This window comes from Temnothorax nylanderi, unplaced genomic scaffold (genome assembly GCF_030848795.1).
Source record: "Temnothorax nylanderi isolate EJ_2023f unplaced genomic scaffold, tnyl_v1.0 TNYL_tig0097_pilon, whole genome shotgun sequence".
Lineage (NCBI taxonomy): Eukaryota > Metazoa > Arthropoda > Insecta > Hymenoptera > Formicidae > Temnothorax > Temnothorax nylanderi.
In genome coordinates this window covers 12,143-37,451 of record NW_027249159.1, presented here as the reverse complement: position 1 = coordinate 37,451, position 25,309 = coordinate 12,143, and the positions used below count along the sequence as shown (strand labels likewise).

The following is a 25,309-nucleotide window of genomic DNA, read 5'->3' as shown; positions in this document are numbered from 1 at the left end:
TACATTCAGAAATCGAATTCTAAAAAAATATTTATATTCGCGTAAATGTTTGAATAAAAATTTGGCTAAACAATAATGTGTTATTTTATTTACTGTCAGAGAAGAGCTTTTATATATCAAAAATATTTTATTAAACGTTTTTAATATTTACCATGTGCTTCAATTATTTTACAATTCAGTATAACAAAATTTATTAATAATTACAATATCAATGCAATTAATACAACATTTTCGATATTTATGTTATATTCACTTCTCTACATTAACATTATATATAGCACGCAAAGCCTGTTAATACATTTTAATACGACTTACGCTTGTTTACTCTTGCGTAAATTAGATGCAGTGTACATATAATTATAATAAAAATTAATCAATAGCTTTATTACAAAGAATATACTTAACAATATTATGAAGAAACTAAGAAACAAAAATGCGTAGACATCAATCAGATTTCGTTCCACCCAGCTCTGAGATCTCAGCGGTGTTACTAAAGTTCCATTTGGATGGCGGACGGTGTATTCAACACTCCAAACAGCTAAATCTAATGGCGGTATTGGTCGATCCCGGAATTCGCTGGATAACCGTTTCATGTTTCTTGTATAACTGTACAAAAAGTTTCACTATTAATAATGAAATAAATAATTACATTTTAACAAACGCATCTTAATTAAAGGAAAAGCCAAATATATGACAAGACACATAAACAGGAAAGCCAAATTTCTTAATCTATAATTTTATAAACAATTGTTTTTATAGGAATTTGCAAATCGATTATACTATATTAAATATTAGAGTTTAGTAATTATCTGAAATGTAGCTATATTGTTAATATTTACTGCTTACATAATAATTATTAAAACATGATCAAAATATGATACCTTTCATTATAAAGTACTTCTTCAACTGCGTGTAATATCGACTGCGTGGACAAAGTTTTAATGTCCAAGTATATGCCAACGCCTTTAGCTACTAATATTCTTGTGTTGGATTTTTGATCTCCACCGAAAGGCATTACGATCATTGGTATGCCTTTCCAAATAGCTTCCTGTGCACTCAGAAGACCACCATGTGTCCAGATTGCTCTAACATTTTTATGAGCTAAACATAAAAGTATATTATAATAAATACTTACTCTCAACTATGGAAATCTCACATTGATACAAAAATTTTATTAGCTGTATATGTCCCGATTAAACTAATGTAATAAACTTTTAATTAACAATTTTGTTGCTTATACATCATTTTTAAACAAAAAACGAGATGTTCTTATTGTAATAAAAATTACTCTCTTATTATAAAGAGATTATATATATATAACTGTAATAACTAAAAACTGAAATTGTCTTATAATATGTGCGAAAAAATTATGAAATAAAATAAAATTGTTTAGACATTACTGCGAGGTAACTATATGAACTTAATACAACAAAAATTGATTTTCTCATACTATAGTTATTTAATTTTGAAATGTATACTCCGTCCAACGAGAGATTGAGAGTAGGTCGGACGAAAACTCGTCCGTCTGCTCGCGCAGGTCTCCGCTCACAGAACATCTATTTACATATTTATACGGTACGCCACGCTCTAGGGACTTTATCCTCAATCTCTCGTTGGACATTGGAGTATAGTTGTGCTGTAATTAGTCAATAACCAATCTATCCACAAAATATTTGTACATATACCTATGCGACGTTTTCGTGTATGTCTGATATTTTATTAAAACACTAGTTATTAAAGTAACAATTTGAACCAGTATTACGTAAAAGTAAGTAATTCTCATAATCATAAATCTCATTTTTCTCAAAGCAGTTTTTAGAAGAATGGTACCTATTGCATTAATATCGGTAAGAGTTCCGTATGCGAGCTCCTCCGATTATAATCTACTTTTGCAGACAGGTAAGTACGTACTAAAAGAAGTTGAAAGCCTCTGTGCCAACTTGCGGAAATAACTATTTTCTTAAATATTCAAATTTTTATTATTTTGCTAGATTTTGGATTTTTGACTGCAATATTGACCCTCTTTTCGCGTGAAAAGTTGAAAGTCCATGTAAAATTACACAATAAAAGATCTCGTTTAGCCCAGTTAGCAAAGAAAGCGAGGTCCACTCCCTAATTGTTGTGTTTAGAAAGTACAATGCTATCTAAAAACTATCCACGCAAAGTGTGAGATCCACCCTACCTCACTCCACCCCAACTCTGCTACAAAAATTTGAATATTTAAGAAAATAATTATTTCCGCAAGTTGGCACTGGGGCTTTCGACTTCTTTTAGTATGTACTACGTGGCTGCAAAAGTAGATTCAAATCGGAGAGGGGGTCGGATACGGAACTCTAGCCGAAACTTGTTTAAAAGAATTGTTTACGTTGATAAACGAATATACGCAAAGCAATAGCTAATTAAACAAATGTTATGTAGAAATATGTGTCTCATGTTTCTTGTGCATTCATAGAAACTGTGAAACGTACATAAAACTTCGCTTTGAGGCATCCATTTCATAACCATTACATTTTCCGGTATCTCAAATGGCACTTCAATATCTAACTTCCACAGCACTCGCTGCTTCAGTTTCGACAGAGCCAGTATAACAGTTTTAACCGTGTCTAAATTGAGATGTTTCCATTTCACATTCGTTCCTAACGATATTACGATAGCTCCATTCTTTGCTCCGTCAAGAAATATGCGCACATCCTGCAAAATAATGGTGAACTGAATATTTCGATAATATACAAAGATATGAATCTTAATGACGAAATATAATCGTAAGTAACTGATACATTTTTAACGGATTATATCTAAGCAGAATTATATTATCAAGCTTGTTTAAATAAGATTTATGTGGCATTCCCACACAAAATTTAATATTAAATAGATATCTATTAAATATCCCCAATGTATATCCATGATATCCACGAGATATCCAGTAGATATCCATTAAATATCCAGATGTCCGCCACACGAGATCTAATAGATATTAAATATCCATGAGAATATCCACTAGATATCCATTAAATATCCAGTGGATATTTATATAAATAATTGCACGTCTAGTGGATATTGATTAGATATTTGCGTAGATATTTAATCGATGTTTTTTATTTTTATATATGTCCATTATATACAAATAGAACCCCATAAAGCACATAAACGTTGAATCAACATATCAAAAATATTATTTCTCTAGATTTAAAAAAGGAGCCGGGTCCGAAGACTCGTGGATGTCGCGATTTTGCTTCGCCGGGGACCTGCTTATATTCGCTTCCAACAGAAATTTACTTACGAGTTGGTCTTACCATTATGCGCCGCTTAGCGGCGTCATTACGAACTAGTAAATATCTATGGTAGACATGTGGTAGATACTTGGTGGATATGGATATGTGGATGACACGTGGGTATTTAATGGATATCCCTGGTGGCTATTTGAGAGATATGGATATGTGGATATCATATCATACTATAATATAAAACCCGACTGTTTGTCTGTCTGTCCGCGAACTAACTCATTCGTTAATGGACCGAATTTCAAAGAATTGTATATGACATTCGTTAATTGGCCGAATTTCAAAGAATTGTAAGGTAAACGTCCCAGTGGCCGGACGGTTAAGCATGATTTGTCATAAATAATACAATTTATAATATTTAGAAAGATGTTTAATATAAATATTTGTATTTATTCGAAAACTTAAGATTCCCTTAAGCAGGGAAAAATTATTTTAACTTACATATATCAATTAATAATTTAATATTTACATAAGTAATGGAGCGTGTCAATGTACCAGTGGCCGGACAGCTAAAATAGGTTGTGGCTTAGTGTCCGGACATACTTGTCCCAGTGGCCGGATAGCTGAAATAGGTTATGGCTTAGTATCCGGGCATAACTTGTCCCAGTGTCCGACCAATTAAAAAATTATACTTATTTTAACATTTGTAAATGAAGATAAATTGTCGGTGAGTAGTTTCAATGCCTTTAAAAACATGTAATTATTACACTTACAGCAAAAATCCATCGATTCCAACAAGCGACACTGCATGACACTAACCTCTCATTTTTTAACAAATTGCGTTCACACATGCGTCCGGCGATTGGGACTACTGATATTCTTAATGTAGCAGTATCCGGACACTCAAACAACAGACACATGCTCATTTAATCAATTTTTTTAAATACAAAAATGTTTAATTAGGTTTACTTCTTTTTCCCGATTAATTGTTAAATATTAAAGTTTTTTTTACAATAATTATTATTTTCATTTTTAATTGTTTAAATAAATAGTAAATATTTTTCTCCAATGTGTCCGGCCACTGGGACGTTTACCTTATATGAAGTAGGGGTAGAATTTTCCGGAGATTGCCATGATGTGTATAATTTTTCGTTACCGATCTTTTTGAAAACTGGTTCAGAAATTTTTCCAATTTTTTGGAAAATAGTGGACCGAATCAAAGAATTATATATGAAATAAGGATAGAAAGAACTAAAGAATGTAATAAAATTAGAAAAATTGCTAATAATAAAGGGGTTTCCAATTTTTGTTTAAAAAAATGTACGTAATTGCTCCAATTTTCGCAAATTTTGAGATATCAAGCTGATTTTTTTATGGATAATTTTTATGGATAATTTTTCGTTGCCGATTTTTTGGAAACCGGTTTCAAAATTTTTCAAATTTTTTGAGAAATAATAAGTATTAATGGACCGATTTTCTTGAAAACAAAATTTTTTTAATTTTTGGAGGATAAGTTTAATTTTTCACTAATGGATAATTTTTTAGAGGATGAAAGCGAGCGAAGCGCGGGCGAAAAAAAAGAATAAATGAATTGATATTAGAACAGAAAGGCAGCAAATGTAAAACTAAACCCGGTAGAATTTTTAAACAAAATAGAAAAAAGAAGGAACAGAAAGAAAATAAAATGAAAGAAAATGAAAGAGAGTCAATAATGGCGGGTCAGCGAAAGGTGAAAACGCGCGAGGCGTATATATTTTTCGCAATGATTTCTTTACAGTTATTTAGATGCACATAGCATTAAAAATTAAATCGAATCGATTTAATTAGGTGTAGGGGGGGATTTTACTACTCCAACCGGAGCTGTGTTTCAAGTCTGACAAATCTAGTCGGCGCGCAGCCAAAGGTTGGAAAATATGTAAAATAAAGATATAAATAAAACTTTCGCGCATTATTTACCGCGCTTGGTTCTTAGTTAGCTCGTTTTCTATATTCGCGCGGACAATAATAAACTTCGATATGCGAATATCGAGTATCGACTTTACATAAGTCATTTTTCGATAACTTTACCTTTATACTTTCATAGATAGAATAATGAAAGGATTCGATTGTTGTAAAAAATTAGAAATAATTATTTTAAAAAAATTGATTGCATTTTGTAGACGCATTCAATTTTGCAGAATTGCAAATTTAAAATTAATAACATTATTCGATTTTTGTTATTATGCTACGTATAAAAGTATCAAGGTAAAGTCATCGAAAAGTGAATACTTTACGAGATATTTCATATTTTATATTTAAAAAATCATGACAAAATTTAAAATGTCTCAGGAAATTCTTAACGAAAGAGAGTTTTATTATAGTGTTTTAAAAACGTCTCAACAAGGCGGCCTGACATGAAAAATAAGAGGTTTCATTTAAAAAATTTGAGGTGATCTTAATCTAACTTAACTTGAAAAGGTCACTCAAGGTTAAGTTCATATTTTCATTATGTGGCCCCCTCTAAACCATGCGACTTTTGTCTATGACAAGTTACAGAAGAGATATTAAAATGCATTACTTAAATAGGACCCCTTGCATAATACAAACTGCATAATATAAAATATATAACGAACCAGGGTTCGTATAATTTCTCTTACCTCAGGATATGTCACGATTACCTCGCCGGCAATTGGTTGCACGGCCTGAGCATTCAATCCTGCAATCTCTAGGGTATTCGGTGGCAGTGGTATCGCAGATTCGAGCGCAGAATGACTATTAATTAGTACAATATTTATACTTTCTCTTTCTATTTTATGTAATGGTCTAATTGCATGGCCTACATATTCCTCAGTAAGTCGTTGAATAATAGGAAAGAAATAGTAATGTCGTATGAGATCATCCACAATGTAATATAAAGCATTCCACGTTCTCAGCCACAAACTTTCAGGTTTTGAAATGGCTGCATATGTGTAAGATCGAACAGTCGGATAACTTGGACCACCGACATAATCCTTGAGATAAGGTGTAGCACCAAAAGGAACATAGCCTACTATGGGTGGCTTGCCTTTAGCAATCTGAAAGAACAATACCTATACAGACAATGAAGAAAGCTAAAACTAAATAGATATTATTTTTGTAATAAACAAAATAGAATAAATTAAATACTATTTTGCAGAAAAGGTTGTCACTTTTATTAGCAGATAATGCAAAAATAATAATGTAGTTGAAGTTTGAACAGATCTTAAAGCAAAAATTGAAATTTTCCCTAATAAAGAAATTATTAAAAAAAAATAGATTTATAAAACAATAAAATTATAACGAAAAATTGGAAAAACTGTTGTCTAGGGGACCCATCTCCAATGACCTTCACTTTGACAGACATATATAGTGTCAAGGTCACCCTCCTAAGAAATCTTTAAAAGGTTTTAGCCATTGTTCATTGTTTATTATAAAGTTATTAACAACATAAGTTAATAAATAAAACGTACTTTTCCGATACCGTGTTCCGGTACATTTAAGAAGTCAGCATAATATGGTAGGAGAACCCGGATAATAAAAACGCTAAGGTTTGAACAAGTGTAAAACATATTAAATATAAATAAATTAATGAACTTAGTCTTGCACCAAAATATTTTTTGAAATATTTACTATAAAAAAAACACAAGTTTTAATGCGAAAGAATAGTATATATTTTAGCACAAATTGTGGAAACAATCGTTAGAATTTTTTTTACATATACTAGTATAGGCCGGGTATAGGCGCAAATACTACGCATAAATAAACAAAGCAGTCCAAGCCTCGACTGTTAACAAACTATTATTTTTTCTAATGGCGTTTTTAATGGTGTTGGTAGTGGATCTTAAAAATTATTTTCATACATATATATTAATGAACTTGGTCTTGCACCAAAATATTTTTTGAAATATTCACTACAAAAAAAACACAAGTTTTAATGCGAAAGAATAGTATATATTTTGACACAAATTGCGGAACAGATATTAGTCGCAATAAAGATTATCACATAAAAAAAAGTGTGCAAGTAGAAACTTGCACATTGCTTCTTCATAGTTTTTAAGTGTACAAGTAGAAACTTGCACATTGCTTTCTCATAGCTTTTAAGTGGGCAAGTAGAAACTTGCACATTGCTTCTTCATAGTTTTTAAGTGTGCAAATTATAAATTTGAACATTACTTCCTCACAATTTCCAAACATGACTTAATTTACATTTTATTTCGCTCATAAAGCTTTCTCTATGAGGAAGCCAAATTAATAAATATCTACTAATAATTATGCATTTAAAAAACAGGATTTCTCATAAGAGAAAGCTTTATGAGCGAAATAAAATGTTGATTAAGCAACGTGCAAATTTATAATTTGCATACTTAAAAATTGTGAGGAAGTAATGTTCAAATTTATAATTTGCACACTTAAAAACTATGAGGAAGCAATGTGCAAGTTTCTACTTGCCCACTTAAAAGCTATGAGGAAGCAATGTGCAAGTTTCTACTTGCACACTTAAAAACTATGAAGAAGCAATGTGCAAGTTTCTTGCACACTTTTTTTATTCTCTTGGGTATACTTAATTCGACCCAACTGGCCAACTTTATTCAAAAGAACGCTACGTTTCGACCTCGGGTTTAGGTCCTTTTCAAGCGTCACATATACAGAATTGTTAATTAGTTAGGCATAATGCCTGCTACACCACATCTAAAAACTAATAAATAAAACATTACGACATGTAACATGAATAGTCAACAATTAATTAATATAAATTGAGCGCTTACACAATTTTTTCGTTGAGAGTTACAATGTATAAATGGACGTTGACGAGCCATATTCGGTCGTTCAATCGTCAAATAAACTTGTCAGGTCGGAGATGTTACCGATAATGTGCGGACACGGAGAATAACAAAACAGTATTGCTTACCGCGATTAGGAGGGGAGAACAGATCAAGAAGTGGGAAAATTATGTCTCTTCTATAATTCGTTCGTAGAGAGCTGTTTTCCAAAGTCAATTATTAATAAATATATTGCCAAAAGATTAAATCACCTCAAAACACGAAATAACACGTCCACTGATGATAGTAAAATAATTTTTGATCCAAGGAATTGTATACCATTACCATATGTGAAAGACCTGAGTGAGTCCATAAGTCGAGATTTAAAGAAGGTCAATATTAATACCCTATATACGGTCCCTAAAAAACTTGACTGCATAATAAAAAGAGGGAAAGACAGGATAGATGATCTCAATCAAACTGAATTAGTATATAAAATAAATTGCAAAGACTGTAATGTCGCTTATATTGGGCAGACGAAACGGCACTTAGGCACGCGTCTCAGAGAACACCAAAATGACATAAAAAAGGACGTCAGCAATTATTCCGTGGTTAGTTGTCACAGAACATCATATGGACATGACTTCGAATGGAAAAAACCATTAATTTTACATAAGGCGAAACAGACCAAGAAGAGGGAAACAGCGGAAACGTTTTTTATAAAGAAATTCAACGATAACATAAATCTACAAAGAGACACAGAGAAGCTCAACGCTCTCTACGAACGAATTATAGAAGAGACATAATTTTCCCACTTCTTGATCTGTTCTCCCCTCCTAATCGCGGTAAGCAATACTGTTTTGTTATTCTCCGTGTCCGCACATTATCGGTAACATCTCCGACCTGACAAGTTTATTTGACGATTGAACGACCAAATATAACTCGTCAACATCCATTTATACATTGTAACTCTCAACGAAAAAATTGTGTAAGCGCTCAATTTATATTAATTAATTGTTGACTATACATGTTACATGTCGTAATGTTTTATTTATTAGTTTTTAGATGTGGTGTAGCAGGCATTATGCCTAACTAATTAACAAATCTGTATATGTGACGCTTGAAAAGGACCTAAACCCGAGGTCGAAACGTAGCGTTCTTTTGAATAAAGTTGGCCAGTTGGGTCGAATTAAGTATACCCAAGCGAATTTTTTCACTTACTGGCGATATAATTCTCAAATTTTGTTTTTTTATTCTCTTTTATTATTGTAATTTTAAATTAATATTTTTATTAGAATTTTATTGTTTTATATATTAATAGATTTCTTTTTATAATTTTTCAAGTTAAAAAAAATTTTTAATTTTTGCTCCCAGAATGCTCCAAACTTCAACTACAAAAATATAATATACTTATATAAAAATAAACTATCGCTTTGTGCAGAGGTATATATGATTATTATTTCCGTGTATTATTTTCTGTTCGTTAAATTAGTGTTACTGCAATAACAGGGTTCTCAATTATTTATAAAAATGCGCAACAAAAAACTACCGAGTTTGTAAGAGAGAATCTCCGCGAGCGCAACATTATATTATTAAAATACTACATCCAAAATACGACAACAATTTTCTTGTATCTTTTTAATAATATTTATTTTAATAAATTTATATATGTAAATCTTTTTCGTACTATGTGCTAATAAAAATGATTGATTTTTTCTACAGCATAATGTTTTAGTCATTTCGGTCTGTCTACTTATATAGTTTTAGTAACTTCCCGACTATTATCCTATTTATCTGTACAGAGAACGCCACGAAATACTTCACGTATTTTTTCACATTTTCCACATCAGAGATGTTCTGATGAAATCGTATTTCACTATCGTTTTGAACAAACTAGAACACTAAAAGCGCGCGCCACGCGCGCGCCATTTAGCTTTTTTATTACAAACAGAAGCGACGCGAGTGAAACACGCCGCGATGCAAAATTCGAGACAACCAATCAGCATCGCGGAAAAAAGGCCTCAATTCTTCGATACAAATGAAATTCACTCAGTTAACATGCCATTTTTAGAGACGGATTTAGAGAGGGACTAGTTAGACTAGAACACTACAAGCGCGCGCTACGCGCGCGCCATTTAGCTTTTTCATTACAAACAGAAGCGACACGAGTGAAACACGCCGCGATGCAAAATTCGAGACGACAAATCAGCATCGCGGAAAAGAGGCCTCAATTCTTCGATACAAATGAAATTCACTCAGTTAACATGCCATTTTTAAGATTGGAGATAATAAGAAGCGATTGTGAAGATTACCGCTGATATGAGCAATAACTAGACACTTTCAATTTGTTACGCAACGCACTCGATTTAAAAGGCAACTTCGGTAAGACGCATGCAGTTTCAAAATAGCCTAAACAATTAAAATTTACTAAAGTTGATTGCTTTACCTCCCATAATCCGTAGAAACATTGAGTTATAGTAATGTCTTGCACTATTACGTCAAACTCGACTGTTTTAGCCACTTTCAAAAGATCTTTCGCTGTTTTAGTTTTTATCATTGTGTCACATGCGTGAATACCCCACTGATAAAAAAAATATGCCGTATAAAATGCGCTATACTTCTCCCATTCAACTGGGTCATAATTATTAGATTCATCATAAGTATCCATTAGACCATCGAAAACCTGAAAATAATAAGTACCCTTTACCATACAGGAGAGAAAATACGAAAATGTAACAAATTGACATTTCCAAAAGCATATTGACTTTACGTAAAATAGAAAAGAACATTTTAAAATCGAAAAGTTATGTTTTTTCTCATTTGTTTTATGATTTGCAAATAATCGATTTATATCTCTCAGAATGTCTTCGAGTCTCCTATAATATCTACTTACGGCGTATGTTAAATTCTGCGCGAGTTTACCCTTGACTTTAGTCTCTAATATGCTGACTGCGTGTACATGATGACCTTTGCGAAGTAGTCCTTTAACTAAATGCTCCGTCCAGACGTGGTGGCTAGGCGACGGAACAGTCTCTACCACTAAAATCGACAATGGTTTCGACGCTATCACGATATCACCCATTAAAATACAACAAATCAGAAAAATAACGCGACTCAACATTGTTGCGCAAAACTTCTCGCGTGGTCTCTCAATCAGATCTTGAGACCAAATGTATCTGCATGCCTAGTGTAGCATTCCCCCTCTCCTCATTTCGAGATAATAGCGTTATCATAATATTACTTTATGTAACTTTAGACTGATAATATTGGGATTTTCTCAACAACTTAGCTGTACCGTCATAAAAATAAGAGGAGAAAAGATGCATAAATAAGTATATAAATTGTTTTTCAGACATGAGTTTAGATGAAAATAATTGAAAGTTCAACAATTTTTGTTCTTATTTCTTATTTCCAATGATTGTTTTACTTAATTCCGAATTTTTGTATTTTCTAAATACACAATAAACAATGTATTTTTAGTTTCAGACAATAAAAAATAAATTCCAGATTAAATTGTGTCGATCAGGCAAAGTGTCGAGTTTGCCCCGGCATTGTTTAATTTGAAAATTTGTCTTTGCATCACTTTTCCTTTCCTGGGGGCAAAACTAAGCGACGTACAGCAAAATTTTTTTAAGCAACTTTGTACCTGAAGGAACACTTTAAATGTGTACCATTAAATTTGCTTAAAAATTTTAATTAATTGTTGAAAATTGCCTTTAAAAAAATTGTGTCGAGTTTGCCCCGGTCCCCCCTACTCGTATGAGTTATTATTTAAGTTAAATTGTTTTAATTGCATTATCTATAAAATATTGATTAATTGTCTTGTCTGTTATAAATATATACTAATTTTTTATATACATTAAATAAAACAGGTAAGCATTATTGTTTGGGAATATCGCGATTAAAGACATCTCACGCGCTAATCGTTGCAAAACATTGTTAAATAGCCGCCGGTCTTTTAGAAAGTGTTCAGTTATTATTATTATCGATACATTGTTATTACGACGTAAAACCGTCACAATCACTTCGCCGAAAAGTTTTGCACGTATAATTTACGCTCGTAGTTTTCGCATTTCTTACTCATTTAGTAGTACTTAAAATCGTCGTTGTCGCACGATTTGCAATACTTACTTTTCATCTGTAGTTCCGTACGGTCCGGAACGCTTGATGTTGGACTCTTCATTGATTACGCCAATCGCGAATGGCTATAGTCGCGCATAAACACATAAGCTACAGATTGCTTAATGTAACTTAATGTAAGTTAAATATATCATTGCCAGCTTTATGCTATCTAAATTGATTCTAAAACTCCTCATTTGCCTTTCACACAGTCACGCCTTTTTCATTTCTCTAACAATCATAAAACATTTGTATTTACAAATTTTATCAAGAATAATAGAATATAAAAACAATTTTATGTATTTTACTAATTTATTAATTTAAATCACACTTTGAAGTGAGTGGTATTGAATAAAATTTAGCGATATTTTTACATGAGATTAGGAGCATCTAATTTAATATTAATTCAAGAAAGGATATTATATTTTAAATCTTATAGTATAAGTATACATATATCTATTATTTATTTCATTTTAATCTATAATTTTATCTATAATTTAGAACAAAATTTACATCTTTTTTAAATTAAACCAAAATTAAATTTTAACAATAAAAAATAATAAAATATTAAGTTAAATTATATTTTATATATATTTGAATATATATTTGAATATAATTAAAATAAAATCTTCTCTCTATTTTAAAAGTTAGATCTGTCACCGTCTTAAAATTTAAAATTTTTATTGTATAGTAGTAAAAATTTATAAATATCAGTCTTTAAATAATCTCAATTAGATTCGACAATGAACCATATTTAAAAATAAATAAAAATATAATAATAGAAAATAATAACGGTATAAAAAAATAAGACTAGCGTTAATTAACGTTAATAGTATACAGTGAATATCGGAATGCAGCCGATGTAATATCAAGAGACACGGTAGTGTCTCGCGCCAAGTACACGCGAAGTGAGATCGCACTGTGACTCTTTTACGTGACCCGATTATGATAAACGCCATTATCTTGAAATGAGCAGAGGAGGAATGCTACACTAGGCATACAGATAATTTACATTCAGTAATTTTTCAAAAATTACCAATCTGTTTGATAATTTTTATCACGTTATTTGTAAAATGTCTTTTGTATATTTCAAAAATTCCTATTGTTACCAATAATATTTGATTGGTTGCCAAGTTGTCTCACATTTGTAATGAATTTAACGGTAAAATATAACGAAAAATTCTCTCCGTATAGTCTGCAGGAATATAAAGATTTTGTATTTGATATTGCGGTAAATAATTAAAATTTCTATTTATATAATTACATGTAATTTACTCTTTTTTGTTGGTCTGCATACATTTCTAATATAGTTTTTATGGATGTCTATTAATAATTATTACCATACTGTATTATGTAATGATCAATCACGTATTTACGTAACCAATTGATTGAATGATTATTCTGCACGCAAATGTCGTCATTCAGTTTCAACAATAATAGTAGTAGGAAGTGAATAGATACTGCGTACTATCTACAATATCTATATCAGGTACATGTTATTAATTACTTATTTATGCATCTTTTCTTCTGTTATTTTTATGACGGTACAGCTAAGTTGTTGAGAAAATCTCAATATTACCAGTCTAAAGTTACATAAAGTAATATTATGATAACGCTATTTTCTCGAAATGAGGAGAGGGGGAATGCTATACTAAGCATGCAGATACATTCGGTCTCAGGATCTGATTGAGAGACCACGCGAGAAGTTTTGCGCAACAATGTTGAGTCGCGTCATTTTCCTGATTTGTTGTATTTTAATGGGTGATATCGTGATAGCGTCGAAACCATTGTCGATTTTAGTGGTAGAGACTGTTCCGTCGCCTAGCCACCACGTCTGGACGGAGCATTTGGTTAAAGGACTACTTCGCAAAGGTCATCATGTACACGCAGTCAGCATATTAGAGACTAAGGTCAAGGGTAAACTCGCGCAGAATTTAACATACGCCGTAAGTAGATATTATAGAAGACTCGAAGACATTCTGAGAGATATAAATCGATTATTTGCAAATCATAAAACAAATGAGAAAAAACATAACTTTTCTATTTTAAAATGTTTTTTTCTATTTTACGTAAGGTCAATATGCTTTTGGAAATGTTAATTTGTCACATTTTCGTATGTTCTCTCCTGTATAGCGAAGGGTACTTATTATTTTCAGGTTTTCGATGGTCTAATGGATAATTATGATGAATCTAATAATTATGACCCAGTTGAATGGGAGAAGTATAGCGTATTTTATACGGCATATTTTTTATATCAGTGGGGTATTCACGCATGTGACACAATGATAAAAACTAAAACAGCGAAAGATCTTTTGAAAGTGGCTAAAACAGTCGAGTTTGACGTAATAGTGCAAGACATTACTATAACTCAATGTTTCTACGGATTATGGGAGGTAAAGCAATCAACTTTAGTAAATTTTAATTGTTTAGGCTATTTTTTGAAATTGCATGCGACTTAGCGAAGTTGCCTTTTAAATCGAGTTGCGTAACAAATTGAAAGTGTCTAGTTATTGCTCATATCAGCGGTAATCTTCACAATCGCTTCTTATTATTTGTTCAAAACGGTAGTGAACTATAATTTCATCAGAATATCTCTGATGTGGAAAATGTGAAAAAATACGTGAAATATTTCGTGGCGTTCTCTGTACAGATAAATAGGATAATAGTTGGGAAGTTACTAAAACTATATAAGTAGACAGACCGAAATGACTAAAACATTATGCTGTAGAAAAAATCAATCATTTTTATTAGCACATAGTACGAAAAAGATTAACATATATAAATTTATTAAAATAAATATTATTAAAAGGATACAAGAAAATTGTTGTCGTATTTTAGATGTAATATTTTAATAATATAATGTTGTGCTCGCGGAGATTCTCTCTTACAAACTCGGCAGTTTCTTGTTGCGCATTTTTATAAATAATTGAGAACCCTAGGTTATTGCAGTAACACTAACTTAACAAACAGGAAACAATACACGGAAATAATAATCATACATACCTCTGCACAAAGTGATAGTTTACGTTATTGAGATCTCGGGTACTCGCAACTCGTGCGTTCGCGTAAAAGAGTCACGGTGCGTCTCGCTCCGCGCGTACTTGGCGCGAGACACTACCGTGTCTCTTGATTTTTATATAAGTATATTATATTTTTGACATTTTATGTCTGTCAAAGTGAAGGTCATTGGAGGTGGGTCCCCTAGACAACAGTTTTTCCAATTTTTTGTTATAATTTTATTTTTGTAGTTGAAGTTTGGAGCGTTTTGGGAGCAAAAATTAAAAATGTTCTTTAACTTGAAAAATTATAAAAAGAAATCTATTAATATATGAAACAATAAAATTCTAATAAAAATATTAATTTAAAATTAATAAAAGAGAATAAAAAAAGTGTGCAAGTAGAAACTTGCACATTGCTTCCTCATAGCTTTTAAGTGGGCAAGTAAAAACTTGCACATTGCTTCCTCATAGTTTTTAAGCGTGCAAATTATAAATTTGAACATTACTTCCTCACAATTTTCAAGTATGCAAATTATAAATTTGCATGTTGCTTAATCAACATTTTATTTCGCTCATAAAGCTTTCTCTTATGAGGTAGCCTGTCTTTTGCTTCCTCATAGAGGAAACTTTGTTTTCGTTAAAAAATTTTTTTTCAGGTATCTTTGGCAAAGTGTTTAGAATGTTCTAAAACGTCGAAAAATCACTTCTGTACAAAATGTCGGTGTGTATGTGTGCATGTATGTGTGTGTGTATGTGTGTGTGTGCGCGTGTGTGTGTGTGTGTGTGTGTGTGTGTGTGTGTGTGTGTGTGTGTGTGTGTGTGTGTGTGTGTGTATGTAACGCTTTTGTTATCCGTTTATGCTCTAACTTCCGTAATTTTTTAGATATCGGGATGCATTTTTTTCTAATTGATAGAGTATCATGTAAGGAAGGTTGGGATTGAATTTGGCGATGATCGGTAAAGCGGTTCTTTTTTAATAAAATTTAGAATTTTGTGGTTGCTCTAACTTCCGCAAATTTTGAGATATCGCGGGTCTATTACTAATTTGATTATATTCTTCAGTCTTTTTTCTACCCCTATTTCATATATAATTCTTTAAGATTTGGTTGATTAGACCCAGCTTTATACGCGATCAAAGGTCCATAATTTTTTTAGAAATGCCTGTAATAGCTCTAACTTCCGCAAATTTTAAGATATCGGGCTGTTTCTAATTTTATTATATTCTTCAGTCTCTTCTACTCCTATTTCATATATAATTCTTTAAGATTTGGTTGATTAGATCCAGCTTTATACGCAATCAAAGGTCCATATGCGAAAGTCCATATATGGACCATGTAGCCTGAACTCCCAAAGTCAATATCAATTTGACATTGCGTCAATTGTAAAACCTCACTTGTGCTACTAAGCTGAACCTTTTTCAATTCATAAAAAGGTTAAATTTAAAATGAAAGAAAATGTGCAAATTAGAAACTTGCACATTGCTTCCTCATCATTACAGATCGCTACCATTGCTCCTATTTTATTTCGCTCATAAAGCTTCCTCTATGAGGAAGCCAAACTATGCTCCGGGTTCGATACCATATTATGCTGACTTCTTAAATGTATCAGAACACGGGGTCGGAAAAGTACGTTCTATTTATTAAACTTATGTTGTTAATAACTTTATAATAAACAATGAACGACGGCTAAAACCTTTTGAAGACTTCGTAGGAGGGTGACCTTGACACTATATGTCTGTCAAAGTGAAGGTCATTGGAGGTGGGTCCCCTAGACAACAGTTTTTCCAATTTTTCGTTATAATTTTATTGTTTTATACATAAATCTATTTTTTTTAAATAATTTCTTTATTAGGGAAAATTTTAATTTTTGTTTTAAGATCTGCTCAAACTTCAACTACATTATTATTTTTGCATTATCTGCTAATAAAAGTGACAACCTTTTCTGCAAAATAGTATTTAATTTATTCTATTTTGTTTATTACAAAAATAATATCTATTTAGTTTTAGCTTTTTCCATTGTCTGTAGGTATTGTTCTTTCAGATTGCTAAAGGCAAGCCACCCATAATAGGCTATGTTCCTTTTGGTGCACCTTATCTCAAGGATTATATCGGTGGTCCAAGTTATCCGACTGTTCGATCTTACACACATGCAGCCATTGCAAAACCTGAAGGTTTGTGGCTGAGAACGTGGAATGCTTTATATTACATTGTGGATGATCTCATACGACATTACTATTTCTTCCCTATTATTCAACGACTTACCGAGGAATATGTAGGCCATGCAATTAGACCATTACATAAAATAGAAAGAGAAAGTATAAATATTGTACTAATTAATAGTCATTCTGCGCTCGAATCTGCGATACCACTGCCACCGAATACCCTAGAGATTGCAGGATTGAATGCTCAGGCCGTGCAACCAATTGCCGGCGAGGTAATCGTGACGTATCCTGAGGTAAGAGAAATTATACGAACCCTGGTTTGTAATATATTTTATATTATGCATTTTGTATTATGCAAGGGGCTCGGCAAGAGGTCCTATTTAAGTAATGCATTTTAATATCTCTTCTGTAACTCGTCATAGACAAAAGTTGCATGGTTTGGAGGGAGCCACATGATGAAAATATGAACTTAACCTTGAGTGACCTTTTCAAGGTCAAGTTAAGTTAGATTAAGATTACCTCAAATTTTTTAAGGAGGTTCCGTCGCTACAAAAAAATGCAGCCAGTTTCATGAAATTTTAATATGTTGTTCTGGAATGCAAAATAGAATAATGTGAATTTTTGGGGAATTTTTTACCGTCCCGTTTTGAAAAAAATCTACTCCAAAAATTGTACTTTTTAGCATAGGTTCTTATGGGAAATGACATATTGCACACCTTCAGAATGAAATAAGTGCAAGAAAAAATGCAAATAATACGGGGAAAAAATATGCACATGTAACTTAATAATTTACAAATAAATGAGTGAAAGAAAGGGGAAGGTTACCGCACATTTGGTAGAAAAATTAATTAGCATAAATTGCTTGATTTTTCGTCTGCTAGACTGCCACGATCGTGAGCAGCTTCACGCACTATACACGCGGCGACCAATCAGAGCAATCCCCTTCACTCCCACTACTTCAAACGCTAGTGCACTGTTGCCAGAACCCCCGCGTCCCACTACTCCCCCCGATGAAGCAACCGAATCTCCTTAAATAAAACCTCTTATTTTTCATGTCAGGCCGCCTTGTCGAGACGTTTTCAAAACACTATAATGAAACTCTCTTTCGTTAATTTCGTTAATTTCCTGAGACATTTTAAATTTTGTCATGACATTTTTAATATAAAATATGAAATATCTCGTAAAGTATTCACTTTTCGATGACTTAATTTACCTTCATATTTTTATACGTAGCATAATAAAATGAATCGAATAATGTTATTAATTTTAAATTTGCAATTCTGCAAAATTGAATGCGTCTACAAAATGCAATCAATTTTTTTAAAATAATTATTTCTAATTTTTTACAACAATCGAATTCTTTTATTATTCTATCTATGAAAGTATAAAGGTAAAGTTATCGAAAAATGACTTTACAAAATATTTCGCATTTTCCACTTCAAAAATAAGGCATGTAAAGTCGATACTTGATATTTGTATATCGAAGTTTATTATTGTCCGCGCGAATATAGAAAACGGGCTAACTAAGAACCAAGCGCGGTAAATAATGCGCGTAAGTTTTGTTTATATTTATATTTTACATATTTTCCAACCTTTGACTGCGCGCCGACTAGATTTGTCAGACTTGAAACACAGCTCCGGTTGGAGTAGTAAAATCCCCCCCTACATCTAATTAAATCGATTCGATTTAATTTTTGATGCTATATGCATCTAAATAACTGTAAAGAAATCATTGCGAAAAATATTACCTCAGCCAGGGTTCGAACTTGGAACTTCCTTCATTCCGTGAAGGTGTCGTACCAATTCGACCACTGAGGCATGTGGTAATATTTATCGCAATAACCTGTTATTAGTTGTAATATTACGCGTACTTTCAGCCAGCGTGATTTAAAATTCGAAGTATAGGGTTTAATGAAAATCCGCACAAATATAGAAAACGGGCTAAGAACCAAGCGCGGTAAATGATGCGCGAAAGTTTTATTTATATTTTTCGCAATGATTTCTTTACAGTTATTTAAATGTGTATAGCATCAAAAATTAAATCGAATCAATTTAATTAAGTGTAGGGGGGGATTTTACTACTCCAACCGGAGCTGTGTTTCAAGTCTGACAAATCTAGTCGGCGCGCAGTCAAAGGTTGGAAAATATGTAAAATATAAGTATAAATAAAACTTTCGCGCATCATTTACTGCGCTTGGTTCTTAGTTACCCCGTTTTCTATATTTGTGCGGATTTCCATTGGAGCCTATACTTCGAATTTTATTATCGTCGCTTTTCCACGATGCTGATTGGTTCTCTTGTTGCGCTTACTTATTCGTGAGCAGCTGTCGTCGTATATTTTGACAATTGTGTGTATTAAAGGGTTAATAGTATAATAGCAACAGTATAATATTAAAGCTAAGTAGCGCGTGCGTAGCGATGTTTAGTACATTAAAAATGTCATGACAAAATTTAAAATATCTCACAAGGAAAAATATGGAAGTGTCCGCCTCCGATTTTGATGAGCTTTTAATATGTTGTTTTCTATACAAAAATAAAAAATACTTATTTATACGTGTTCATACGCATATTTAGGGGTGTAAAACACTCCTTTGAAAACAATCGGCTTTTCTCTTTTAGGCCGAATATCTCCGAAAGATAGAAAAAGATAAAATAGATAAAAGGTAGAAAAAAATTTTAAACAAAAGTTGAATAGTTTGAAGAACACTTTAGAATAATAACAAAATAAAATTACAAAATATAACAATAACAAAATAATAATAACAAAATATTATTTTTCAGTGCTAAGGGAAGTAATTTATTGATATGTGTGTATATATACAGTACACATGTAGGCGCCGGAGGGACTACCGCCCCTCTCCCGCAGACAAGAATGGGTGGAGGTGGACCTCGGTTCGCGTAGAAAGTTGAAAACCCGCACCGTACAATGATAGACCTTGTTTTACCTTATAAGCAAGGCGGGGAGAAGGGATAAATCTCGCTTCAATCTACCCCATCCTATCTCTGGTTATAGGGCGAAACAAGGTTCGGACTTTCAACTTTCCACGCAAACCGAGATCTATCCCCACTCACCCCTGCCTACGGAAGAAGGGCGGTAACCTCTCTGCCTATATGTGTACTGTCTATACACACATATCAATAATTTATGTGTCTATAAACACATACGGCAAATTACTTCTCTTAGAATTAATGTATTTTATAATACCTAAAAAAAAATGTTTTAAAATTGAGAAATTTTAATTTACTATTTCTTCTAAACCAATGCCGTCTCCTACTTTTTTTTTGCATAGAATTACTCAGAAAGACCTCCTCTACAACATATTAAAGTGGTGATAAAATCGGTGAAGTTTGACCTTTTATAGACATTTACTAAAATTTATAACAGTTTTTGCAAGCGTTTATTTCTTATGTAATATAATGTACATATACATATACATATAACCAACCCAGACATGTACGCTGTTTAGGTTGGTTATGTACGTATAATGGCCAATTTCTTCACCGTCGGATAACTCTATCCTTCGGTTAACCTCACTCTTCATCTCTTTCTAAGGGGGCAGTTAGAAAGAGATAAAGAGTGAGGTTAACCGAAAGATAGAGGTATCCAACGGTGAAGAAATTGGCCCTAAGACGTTGTAAAGATGATTTTTAGACAAGCATGTGTGCTGTGTAGAAATTAAAACCTATGTAAAAAACACATATATGCTATATTTTCAATATCTATAGATAAATGAATTGCAATCCCATTTTGTAAGATAATTTCTATTATTAATTATTAATTAATTTATATAATAATCAATAAATTGTAAGCAAAAGATAAATATTTCACGGAATATTGCTAAATTTAGAAACGTAGAAATATTTTTTATAATAATAGTCTATTTATAACAACGACTTCTAAAAAGAATGCCGCATAAATCTTATTTAAACAAGCTTGATAATATAATTCTGCTTAGATATAATCCATTAAAAATGTATCAGTTACTTACGATTATATTTCTTCATTAAGATTCATATCTTTGTATATTATCGAAATATTCAGTTCACCATTATTTTGCAGGATGTGCGCATATTTCTTGACGGAGCAAAGAATGGAGCTATCGTAATATCGTTAGGAACGAATGTGAAATGGAAACATCTCAATTTAGACACGGTTAAAACTGTTATACTGGCTCTGTCGAAACTGAAGCAGCGAGTGCTGTGGAAGTTAGATATTGAAGTGCCATTTGAGATACCGGAAAATGTAATGGTTATGAAATGGATGCCTCAAAGCGAAGTTTTATGTACGTTTCACAGTTTCTATGAATGCACAAGAAACATGAGATACATATTTCTACATAACATTTGTTTAATTAGCTATTGCTTTGCGTATATTCGTTTATCAACGTAAACAATTCTTTTAAACAAGTTTCGGCTAGAGTTCCGTATGCGACCCCCCCTCCGATTTGAATCTACTTTTGCAGCCACGTAGTACATACTAAAAGAAGTCGAAAGCCCCAGTGCCAACTTGCGGAAATAATTATTTTCTTAAATATTCAAATTTTTGTAGCAGAGGTGGGGTGGAGTGAGGTAGGGTGGATCTCACACTTTGCGTGGATAGTTTTTAGACAGCATTGTAGGGGAGACCGGGGCCTAACCGTCGCCGGGGTTGAACCGTCAAATCAAATATCTCGGAACCTGTATATTGTGCAAACTCGCTATTAACATTGTAAACGCTGCTTATGGTACCCATGTGACCAACGGAGTTTCGGCTGCAGGTTACCTGCCGTGTTATGATTTTTACGAGGGCAAACGTGTTTTCGGAAGGTGAAAGTTACATTTTCTGCGCTTGGAAATTTTGTAATATCTGCAATAATATTTGCTCTCCAAATCTCAAGGTACGTGATTATAGTTAACGAGTAACGCATGCTGAACACGAATCCAGTGTAGTTTTTTCATTATCGTTGATGTCTAATATTTCGTGGGCGATCAAACCTGAAACTTGTGTTTGGGGTTAATCCGTCAGTAAGCAGTCCGGGTGCATTTTCAAGGCATTCTCGGGCATTTCCAGGCTCACTGCATATGGAATATGGATGAGACGGGAATTACAACCGTTCAGACACCGAATAGAGTCATCGGACGTCGAGGAGTGAAACAAGGAGTGAACCCTCGTAACTATTTTTTAATAATGTTTCGCATAAAAATTTTAAATAAATTTTTATATTTTTCTCTTAAAAAACAATTATTAAGATGTATCCTATCATTTTTCAGGATTAGATGTACGTATATGTATTGAAAAGGCAGTGTGACTGTTATACCCCGGCATTTTTGAAATTTCAATTTTTCCACCGTTGTCGTTTTTGCTCTATACCGGTTAAACAAAGCGACGTAGACAAAAATTTCCTATATAAATTTTGTAGCTAAAGGTTCACTCTTTACAGTGGTATACCACATTTAACTACAATTATTTATTTTGTTGTTAAAAATCGGCACCGAAAAAAAACGGACTGTTTAGCCCCGGTCTCCCCTACCATATTTAACTAAAATTATTTATATTCTTGTTAAAAATCGGCACCGAAAAAAAACTGACGGTTAGGCCCCGGTCTCCCCTACTTTCTAAACACAACAATTAGGGAATGGACCTCGCTTCCTTTGCTAACAGGGCAAAACGAGATCTTTTATTGTGTAATTTTACATGGACTTTCAACTTTTCACGCGAAAAGAGGGTCAATATTGCAGTCAAAAATCCAAAATCTAGCAAAATAATAAAAATTTGAATATTTAAGAAAATAGTTATTTCCGCAAGTTGGCACAGAGGCTTTCGACTTCTTTTAGTACGTACTTACGTGTCTGCAAAAGTAGATTATAATCGGAGGAGCTCGCATACGGAACTCTTACCGATATTAATGCAATAGGTACCATTCTTCTAAAAACTGCTTTGAGAAAAATGAGATTTATGATTATGAGAATTACTTACTTTTACGTAATACTGGTTCAAATTGTTACTTTAATAACTAGTGTTTTAATAAAATATCAGACATACACGAAAACATCGCATAGATGTATGTACAAATATTTTGTGGATAGATTGGTTATTGACTAATTACAGCACAACTATACTCCAATGTCCAACGAGAGATTGAGAATAAAGTCCCTAGAGCGTGGCGTACCGTATATAAATATGTAAATAGATGTTCTGTGGGCGGAGACCTGCGCGAGCAGACGGACGAGTTTTCGTCCGACTTACTCTCAATCTCTCGTTGGACGGAGTATACATTTCAAAATTAAATAACTATAGTATAAGAAAATCAATTTTTGTTGTATTAAGTTTATATAGTTACCTCGCAGTAATGTCTAAACAATTTTATTTTATTTCATAATTTTTTCGCACTTATAAGACAATTTCAGTTTTTAGTTATTACAGTTATATGTATATTATAATCTGTTTATAATAAGAGAGTAATTTTTATTACAATAAGAACATCTCGTTTTTTGTTTAAAAATGATGTATAAGCAACAAAATTGTTGATTAAAAGTTTATTACATTAGTTTAATCGGGACATATACAGCTAATAAAATGTTTGTATCAATGTGAGATTTCCATAGTTGAGAGTAAATATTTATTATAATATACTTTTATGTTTAGCTCATAAAAATGTAAGAGCAATCTGGACACATGGTGGTCTTCTGAGTACGCAGGAAGCTATTTGGAAAGGTATACCAATGATCGTAATGCCTTTTTTTATGGACCAAAAATCTAATACAAGAATATTAGTAGCTAAACGTGTTGGCATATACTTGGACATTAAAACTTTGTCCACACAGTCCATATTACACGCAGTTGAAGAAGTACTTTACAATGAAAGGTATTATATTTTGATCATGTTTTAATAATTATTATGTAAGCAGTAAATATTAACAATATAGCTACATTTCAGATAATTACTAAACTCTAATATTTAATTTAGTATAATCGATTTGCAAATTCCTATAAAAACAATTGTTTATAAAATTATAGATTATGAAATTTGGCTTTCCTGTTTATGTGTCTTGTCATATATTTGGCTTTTCCTTTAATTAAGATGCGTTTGTTAAAATGTAATTATTTATTTCGTTATTAATAGTGAAACTTTTTGTACAGTTATACAAGAAACATGAAACGGTTATCCAGCGAATTCCGGGATCGGCCGATACCGCCATTAGATTTAGCTGTTTGGAGTGTTGAATACACCGTCCGCCATCCAAATGGAACTTTAGTAACACCGCTGAGATCTCAGAGCTGGGTGGAACGAAATCTGATTGATGTCTACGCATTTTTGTTTCTTAGTTTCTTCATAATATTGTTAAGTATATTCTTTGTAATAAAGCTATTGATTAATTTTTATTATAATTATATGTACACTGCATCTAATTTACGCAAGAGTAAACAAGCGTAAGTCGTATTAAAATGTATTAACAGGCTTTGCGTGCTGTATATAATGTTAATGTAAAGAAGTGAATATAACATAAATATCGAAAATGTTGTATTAATTGCATTGATATTGTAATTATTAATAAATTTTGTTATACTGAATTGTAAAATAAATGAAGATCATGGTAAATATTAAAAACGTTTAATAAAATATTTTTGATGTATAAAAGCTCTTTTCTGACAGTAAATAAAATAACACATTATTGTTTAGCCAAATTTGTATTCAAACATTTACGCGAATATAAATATTTTTTTTAGAATTCGATCTCTGAATGTAAGAAGACATATGTCAGTTTGTTATTTAGGCAATTAAGGGTCGACAGGAGTCACGGCCGAACTCAGGTACAATCAGGTACACTTTATGTACTAATTGTAAGTGCACTTTAAACTGCACTTTAACTCCGTATTTTATTTATTATAAATTTTTAAGAGCCAAAATGGAAAACCGGCTATGTACCGGGTTGCGGCTGATCTTACTGATTAAAACGAGCATAAGTTTAATGAGATTCGTTAATTAATTTGGCTAAAATTTGGGAAAAACTATTTGTAGCCGTGAACTACAAATGGTTTTTCCCAAACTTTAGCCAAATTAATTAACGAAT

At 32.3% G+C, this 25,309-nt stretch overlaps 2 protein-coding genes and 2 long non-coding RNA genes across 6 annotated transcripts; 2 read left to right on the top strand and 2 right to left on the bottom strand.

Annotated features, from left to right (window-relative positions):
* Positions 1–163: 163 nt before the first annotated feature.
* Positions 164–11,162, bottom strand: LOC139775358 (UDP-glycosyltransferase UGT5-like). The gene is made up of 6 exons (XM_071711287.1): positions 10,872–11,162; positions 10,425–10,661; positions 5,858–6,274; positions 2,469–2,691; positions 882–1,101; positions 164–606 (listed from the first exon to the last, which is right to left on the bottom strand). The coding sequence occupies exons 1-6, from the start codon at positions 11,097–11,099 to the stop codon at positions 312–314; spliced, it is 1,620 nt and encodes a 539-aa protein (XP_071567388.1). The 5' UTR covers positions 11,100–11,162; the 3' UTR covers positions 164–311.
* LOC139775387 (uncharacterized) lies at positions 7,775–9,223 on the bottom strand. Its single transcript, XR_011718819.1, has 2 exons — positions 7,985–9,223; positions 7,775–7,914 (listed from the first exon to the last, which is right to left on the bottom strand). It is a non-coding gene; the product is annotated as an uncharacterized lncRNA (long non-coding RNA).
* Positions 11,163–13,758: 2,596 nt separating the features above from the next.
* On the top strand, positions 13,759–24,809 carry LOC139775332 (UDP-glycosyltransferase UGT5-like). 3 transcript variants are annotated; one of them, XM_071711261.1, is made up of 7 exons: positions 13,759–14,043; positions 14,254–14,490; positions 17,137–17,550; positions 21,318–21,540; positions 23,883–23,951; positions 24,015–24,102; positions 24,378–24,809. In XM_071711261.1, the coding sequence occupies exons 1-7, from the start codon at positions 13,816–13,818 to the stop codon at positions 24,670–24,672; spliced, it is 1,554 nt and encodes a 517-aa protein (XP_071567362.1). In that variant the 5' UTR covers positions 13,759–13,815; the 3' UTR covers positions 24,673–24,809. The 3 variants fall into 3 exon arrangements, with proteins under 3 accessions (XP_071567362.1, XP_071567361.1, XP_071567360.1); XM_071711260.1 differs by having other exon boundaries at positions 24,012–24,102; XM_071711259.1 differs by having other exon boundaries at positions 23,883–24,102.
* On the top strand, positions 21,547–22,478 carry LOC139775334 (uncharacterized). Its single transcript, XR_011718805.1, has 2 exons — positions 21,547–22,134; positions 22,263–22,478. It is a non-coding gene; the product is annotated as an uncharacterized lncRNA (long non-coding RNA).
* Positions 24,810–25,309: the final 500 nt, after the last annotated feature.

Coding starts and splice junctions, on each gene's coding strand:
- LOC139775332 (XM_071711259.1), top strand. CDS start 13,816: ATGTTGAGTCGCGTCATTTTCCTGATTTGTTGTATTTTAATGGGTGAT. Junction 14,044..14,253: donor CGCAGAATTTAACATACGCC/GTAAGTAGATAT, acceptor TATTATTTTCAG/GTTTTCGATGGTCTAATGGA. Junction 17,551..21,317: donor TAATCGTGACGTATCCTGAG/GTAAGAGAAATT, acceptor ATTATTTTGCAG/GATGTGCGCATATTTCTTGA.
- LOC139775358 (XM_071711287.1), bottom strand. CDS start 11,099: ATGTTGAGTCGCGTTATTTTTCTGATTTGTTGTATTTTAATGGGTGAT. Junction 10,662..10,871: donor CGCAGAATTTAACATACGCC/GTAAGTAGATAT, acceptor TATTATTTTCAG/GTTTTCGATGGTCTAATGGA. Junction 1,102..2,468: donor GCCTCAAAGCGAAGTTTTAT/GTACGTTTCACA, acceptor TTTTATGTTTAG/CTCATAAAAATGTTAGAGCA.